Genomic DNA, 6,928 nt, shown 5'->3' with positions numbered 1-6,928 from the left:
TTGACAGAGTCTCACTCTGTCGCCCAGGCTGGAATGCAACGGCATAATCTCAGCTTACTGAAACCTCTGCCTCCCGGGTTCCAATGATTCTCCTGCCTCAGCCTCTCAAGTAGCTGGGATTACAGGCATGTGCCACGCTACCCGGCTAAGTTTTGTATTTTTAGTAGAGCCAGAGTTCCACCAGGTTGGCTAGGCTGGTCTCTAATTTGTGACTTCAGGTGATTTGCCCGCCTCAGCCTCCCAAAGTGCTGGGATTATAGGCATGAGCCACTGCTCCCAGCCTTCTCCCTTATACTTTAAATCATCTCTAGGTTACCTGTAATAACTAATACAATACAAATGTTCTGTAAATAGCTGTTATACTATATTGTTTAGGGAGTAATGATGAGAAAAAAGTCTATACATGTTCAGTACAGATGGAATTTCTTTTCTTTTCTTTTCTTTTTTTTTTTTTTTTTTTGAGACAGGGTCTTGCTTCATTGCCCAGGCTGGAGTGCAGTGGCGCGATTTCGGCTCACTGCAACCTCCGCCTTTCAGATTCAAGCAATTCTCCTGCCTCAGCCTCCCAAGTAGCTGGGATTACAGGTGCCTACCACCACGCCTGGCTAATTTTCATATTTTTAGTAGAGATGGGGTTTCACCATGTTGGCCAGGCTGGTCTTGAACTCCTGACCTCAAATGATCTGCCCCCACCCCTCAGCCTCCCAAAGTGCTGGTATTACAGGCATGAGCCAGCACATCCAGCCCAGATACAATTTTAAAACATTTTTTTTTTGACCTGCAGTTGGTTGAATCCATGGATGCAAAACTCACTGATAAGGAGGGCTGACTCTGTAATTGAGCCAAGAGCAAACGTTGTTCACAGGAGGAATGCAGCATCCCTACAATTTTGGGAAACCACTCTTTGAATCCCCAAAACCGCCTAAGAGTGTATGTGGCTTAGTGCTGGAATATACCTGTGGGTATCCCAGCTGACTTGTTAGTGGCTCAGCAGGAGGATTGTTGCCGAATCCACCGATAGCCTGGATACCTTGGGTAGGTCCCTCGCAGGTTCAGCAGCAACTCTGTCCCTTTAAGGGCGTTCCAGCTGCCTTCCCCATGAATTCAGCATCCCATGTGGGTGGCCTTCCAGGGACCACAGCTGGTGCCTCATCATGTTTCCCAAAAAGTTCTATAGGGTGCTTTCCGCACAGCCTGCTCCCTCACCCCCCAAGATAGCTTCCCAGGGAATTTTGTTGGCACCCAGACGACAGTTGCCTGCCTGCTAGCTTTGGCCAGCTGATCATGGACAGTTTGGCCTAGGGCAGCCCAGCAAGCTTCTCCACCGTCCAAGGAGCTGCTCCGTACCCTACCCTTCATTACTTATAACTGGATAGCTTATAAGGAACCGCAATCTGTTTCTCATAGTGTGAGAGGTTGGTTAAGTCCAAGATCAAGGCACCAGCAGATCTGGTATCTGGTGAGGGCTTTCTGATTCACATATGGCATCTTCTTGCTGTGTCCTCACATGTGCGTGTATGAACTCTTTGCATATTTAGAAGAGTAAGCCTTTAGAGAATCTTCTCGTAACTAGAGTAGTAGTGTCAAGAACTTACTAGGTGCCAGATACAGTGTTTAGTATGTTTCATGTATATGTATTACCGCATGTACACATCACGATATCCTTGACACAGGATATCTGGTAGTGATGAGTTTAGTCAGTCCTGCTGTCGAAGTTCAGCACAGCCACTTCTTCCTGTGACCATTGGCAAATTGCCTCTTGCAAATTGCCTCTTGCATCTGAGCCTCAATTTCCTCTTCTGTTTATAATGAGTATAATAATTGTCCCTACCTTCTGGTGTTGTCGTGAAGACTGGGATGGTACATATACACCATCAGCCGATAAAAAGTGCTCGCTAAATGTCAGTTGCTGCTGTGGTCATCTTTTCTTCCTCCTGGGTTAACTTAGGTTTATTTTGCAGTTTGACATACATTACAGTATGATGGTAAGGTACAATGCATGCATTGTTCTCCATTCTGATAACGAAAGTCGCTGGGTCCTTTGGCTGAGTGTTCCCCACTCTGAAGTCTTTCCCCATCCTGTGAATCAGTGTGAATCTCTCTTTCTCCTGACTCCTCCAGCATCTCATGTACATTTCCTTGGGGACCTCATCGTACAGGATTGCAGTTCTTTGCACACCTGGGATCCTCCATGGTGGAGGCTGTGCCCTAAACTCTCAGACCCCTGCATCTTCTTCAGTCCTCACACACAGTAAGGTCTCCGTAGTTAGTTACTCAGTGAAGTAATCACTTTATTTTGAAGATCAAGTTTGTGTTAAATGCGAGAATGATTAGCTTCTGTTTTGCTAGATAGCACACACATAAACCATTCTTAACATTTGAATTAAGATCATTTTGAAAGGAAAAAGCTGTTTTTCTTATGTTCTTAATCTAGGAACTGTGCACATTTCTTAAATCCTAAGGATACTGGCACCGCGTAGTAGGTTGTTGGAGTATACAGACGTGCTGGAAATGATGGACTGTTCTTCTTGTTGCTCAGTATTTGTTAACATTAAGTGAATTTTTCACATGTGTGAAACTTCTCAATGCCTTCCACCTTCATGCTCTGTTTCCATGGGTGGCAGTGCTGCTAGAGATAAGACCCAAACAAAACCAGTTACCTGGCTCTGTGTGACACTGAGAGTCTAGGCTACAGTTAGAGTTGATAATTGAGGCTTAATAGTCTGCTGTACATTCTTTCTTCTTCTTTTTTTTTTTTTTTCTGAGACAGAGTCTAACTCTGTTGTCCAGGCTAGAGTGCAGTGTCGCAATCTCGGGTCACTGCAACCTCCACCTCCCAGGTTCAAGCGATTCTTCTGCCCTAGCCTCCTGAATAGCTGGGACGACAGGCATGGGCCCCCACGCCCCACTAAATTTTTGTATTTTTAGTAGAGACGGCGTTTACCATGTTGGTCAGGATAGTCTCGATCTCCTGACCTTGTGATCCGCCCACCTTGGCCTCCCAAAGTGCTGGGATTACAGGCGTGAGCCACCGCCCCCAGCCTATTATTTCAAATTCTCTGGCAAAATGATCTGACCACCGCAAGCTATGATATACTAGCCAAGAAGCCCGCTGCACCAGGCTGGTGCCAGGGATGGGTGCTGGGGACAGGGACTTGGCATCCATCCACAGTTGTTACTCTGAGTGACTAGGCAGATAAAAGCAGGTGGAGCTGGGGCCTGTGTGGAATTCCAACCAGGAGAGAGTTTTCCAGGGAACCAAAGAGGCCCCATCTGTGTTCAAGCCCTGGGGATGATTTTAGGACAACAGTAGAACTTGAAAATACCAGGCAAGGAGCTAGGTGAGGGCAGCCCCAGAAGTAAGGGTGTTAAGAGACTGAGGTGCCCACAGCACCTTCTCGTTGGAGTCCTAGCTCCTGTGGTGCACGGTGGGTGGGTTGGTTTACAGACGTGCAGCTCTCTGTGGGACTTGGAGCAAATCTGTTAAACTCAGCGAGCTTCTGACTTATTAATTGATGTTTGGACTGGACGCCTTCCAGGTTCCAGTCTAGCTGGAACATGCTGTTACTTGGGTTCATTTTATTACTTTGATAAGCATTTAACGTTTACATTTTGAGCTTGCATTTTTATATTTGGGATCTTTTCCTAGCTGATGTTTGAAGTACAGTTCTGATATCCACATATCCATGCTACGAGCTAATGATGCTAAATTAACTTTCGTAGCAGTTTGCTGTTTACGGGAGTTTGGTTACGGAACTCAAATTACATTCAGTTAATATTGCGTGACACTATATAAAAATGTTCACATCAGGAAATTAATGTCTTTCATAAAAGTATGCTGCTTAGTTTATTAATTAAAATAGTGTTTTTAGATTGCTCATTTAGGAAAGATAAGTTCTGGCATAAAGAAGCAGTCCCTGCTTTGGGAGGAGGCATTGGCCTGGGGGCAAAGAGTAAGGGCCCCAGAAGTGGGTTCCCAAGTTCACATCCCAAGTCTGCCACTGGTTAGCTCCTGACTCTGGGTATGTCGCGTAACCTCCCTGAGCATTAGCATCCTCATTTGTAAAATGAGAATAAGCCCATCTAGGGACATTGTGAAGACTAAACGAGGTGTACATTTAAAACTGCCAGCCCGGTGCTGACATGGGCATGCGCTGTCAGTGTGGGCTTTGCGGGGGATGAGACATTTAGAAATACGGTATTTTGTTTTGTTTTGCTTTTGAGACGGAGTCTCATTCTGTCACCCAGGCTGGAGTGCAGTGGCCCCATCTCAGTTCACTGAAACCTCTGCCTCCCGGGTTCAAGTGATTCTCATGCCTCAGACTCCCGAATAGCTGGGATTACAGGCAACTGCCACCATGCCTGGCTGATTTTTGTATTTTTAGTAGAGACTGGGTTTCACCATGTTGGCCAGGCTGGTCTTAAACTCCTGGGCTCAAGCCATCCACTCACCTCGGCCTCCCAAAGTGCTGGGATTAGAGATGTGAACCACCATGCCCAGCCGGAAATACAGTACTTTGAGGCAAAGGAATTGCATATCATGAAATGTCAGCAGGTACAGTGGTCCCCTTATCCATGGTTTCACTTTCTGTGATTTCAGTTACCTGCAGTCAACTGTGGTCCAAATACATGTGAATGCAGCATAATATTATATTTTGAGAGACCAGATTCATATAACTTTAATTATTAATACAGTATATTATCATTGTCCTATTTATTGTTGTTAATTTCTTACAGTGCTTAATTTTTAAATTAAACTTTATCATAGGTATCTACTTATAGGCAAAAACATAGCCTGTATAGTGTTTGGTACTGTCCTCAGTTTCAGGCATCCACTGGGGGCTTGGAACACATCTCCCAGGGATGAGGGGACTGCTGTTCTTTGGAGTCTCTAGAATTTCTTTTTTTCTTTTCTTTTCTTTCTTTCTTTTTTTGAGACAGATTCTCACTCTGTCACCCAGGCTGGAGTGCAGTGGCACAATCTCAGCTCACTGCAACCTCCGCCTCCCAGTTTGAAGCGATTCACCTGCCTCAGCCTCCTGAGTAGCTGGGACTACAGGCACCTGCCCCAACGCCTGGCTAATTTTGTATTTTTAGTAGAGATGGGGTTTCACCATATTGGCCAGGCTGGTCTCGAATTCCTGACCTTGTGATCCACCCGCCTCCACCTCCCAAAGTCCTGGGATTACAGGCTTGAGCCATTGCGCCCGGCCTAGAGTCTCTAGAATTTCAAGTCAGCAGTAGAAGTGGTTGGTGCATAGAGTTGAAGTTTTAATTGCAGTAGTGTCTTTCCCCAGTTGGCGCACATTTCACATCCTTTATTTGGTTAATTGACTTTCTAGAAGCCAGACATGGTGGCTCACACTTGTCATCCCATCACTTTGGGAGGCTGAGGTGGGAGGATTGCTTGAGGCCAGAAGTTTGAGACCAGCCTGGGAAACATATCGAGACTCCCATGTCTACAAAAATAAAGGAAAAGGTTAACATTTAGCCAGATGTAGTGCTGCACCCCTGTGGTCCCAGCTACCCGGGAGTCTGAGGTGGGAGGATCACTGAGCCTGGGAGATTGAGGCTGCAGCAAGCTATGATTAGTCCACTGCACTTCAGCCTGGGTGACAAAGCAAGACCCTGTCTCAAAAACTACAACAAAAAATGTAGTTCCTGGGTTTAAGTAGGGCAGTTTGAACAATAACGTGTCCCATCTTCAGCCAGGAGCTGTTTCTTGAGTACTCTCTGAGAAAGGGCACGGTGCCCTGGGTATGTGGATGAGAGAATGGAAGTCATCACTGCTTTTAGAGACTTAGTGATCTAGTTGAAGAGAGATTACATCCAGGGCATGCGGAGTAATAGCCTTCCTCTAGGTACTGTGGTGATCCATTAGGTTAATTATGTGTCTAGATAGTGTTGTGCTGGTGTGTCCACTTCACACATACCTATCAGGGCAGTCCCCTTGCCCCGAGGAGGCTGGGCTCATCTTAGGCTGTTTGCCTTTTTAACACCTTTAGTCTGCTGTGTTTCCAGATCATTTATACAGGGCTTTGTTGAACGGTTGCTGTGGTCTGCTTGAGTCCCATCTGCCCCAAATCCTAATTATGAACACCTCCTTGGCAGCCCTTGCTTCAGTGGGCTCTGGGGACTCTGGCTCAGTCAGTGACATCTAGATAAAGATCCCTGGAGTCAGTCTGTTAGAAGGAAGGTGAGCAGAGCAGTGACAGATGCTGTCTTTGTCTAGTGTGGGCCTTCCTGCCATGACCACGAGAATTTTCTCCACGAGGACGCAGAGGAGAATGTTCGCGTTGGAGCCGGCGCCCAGGCAATTCTGCTGTTCTTGGTTGCACATTTGTTCTCAGACCCTTCGCTGCTTCACCTCTGCCCTTCTCCCCCTGCTTCCATCCCCAAGCAGTGCTTTCTTTGTAAAGTGAGCCCATTTTTAGGGCACATCTCTGTAACACATTTTTCTCTCTCCTCCTGCAGGGGAGTTGCTGAGTCAGCCCAGACCAGAAGGAGTGGCAGAGATCATTTGCCCCAAGAACGGCAGCGAACGAGTGAATGTTGCCTTGGTTTACCCACCCACGCCGACTGTGATCAGCCCCTGTTCCAAGTGAGTTCCCAAAGTCCCTCTGGCCCCCAACGTGGCTCCTGATCCCGGCCCCATAGATACGACAACAAAAATCCAGGTGAAACTGCATTTGCACAAACCTTGCAAAGTCCTCCTGAACAGACATAATTCTTCTGGGTGACATCAGTGACTTATGCAGCAAAACAGGAACTTTTATTTCCTCTTTTTTGTGATTTTTTTTTTTTTTAATAAAGTCAGAACATTTTTTTAACAGCCTTTTTGAGATGTCATTCACATACCACAGTTCACTTACCTAAGTGTACAGTTCATTGGTTTTTAGTTTATTTGCAGGTATATGCAACGAAAAAG

General features: G+C 46.1%; 1 protein-coding gene across 4 annotated transcripts in view; it reads left to right on the top strand.

The window, feature by feature from the left end:
• MFHAS1 (multifunctional ROCO family signaling regulator 1) overlaps nt 1-6,928 on the top strand; it is a 111,487-nt gene that overhangs the window by 88,315 nt on the left and 16,244 nt on the right. For all 4 annotated transcript variants that reach the window (XM_017894678.1, XM_017894680.1, XM_017894682.1 and 1 more), the window contains exon 2: nt 6,475-6,601. In XM_017894678.1, the coding sequence (XP_017750167.1) occupies nt 6,475-6,601 (127 nt within the window). The remainder of the gene's footprint in view (nt 1-6,474; nt 6,602-6,928) is intronic.

The sequence above is a fragment of the Rhinopithecus bieti genome, unplaced genomic scaffold, assembly GCF_001698545.2.
Source record: "Rhinopithecus bieti isolate Rb0 unplaced genomic scaffold, ASM169854v2 scaffold_25360, whole genome shotgun sequence".
Classification (NCBI taxonomy): domain Eukaryota; kingdom Metazoa; phylum Chordata; class Mammalia; order Primates; family Cercopithecidae; genus Rhinopithecus; species Rhinopithecus bieti.
The sequence above is the reverse complement of the archived record's forward strand: the minus strand, read 5'-3'. Positions and strand labels throughout refer to the sequence as shown.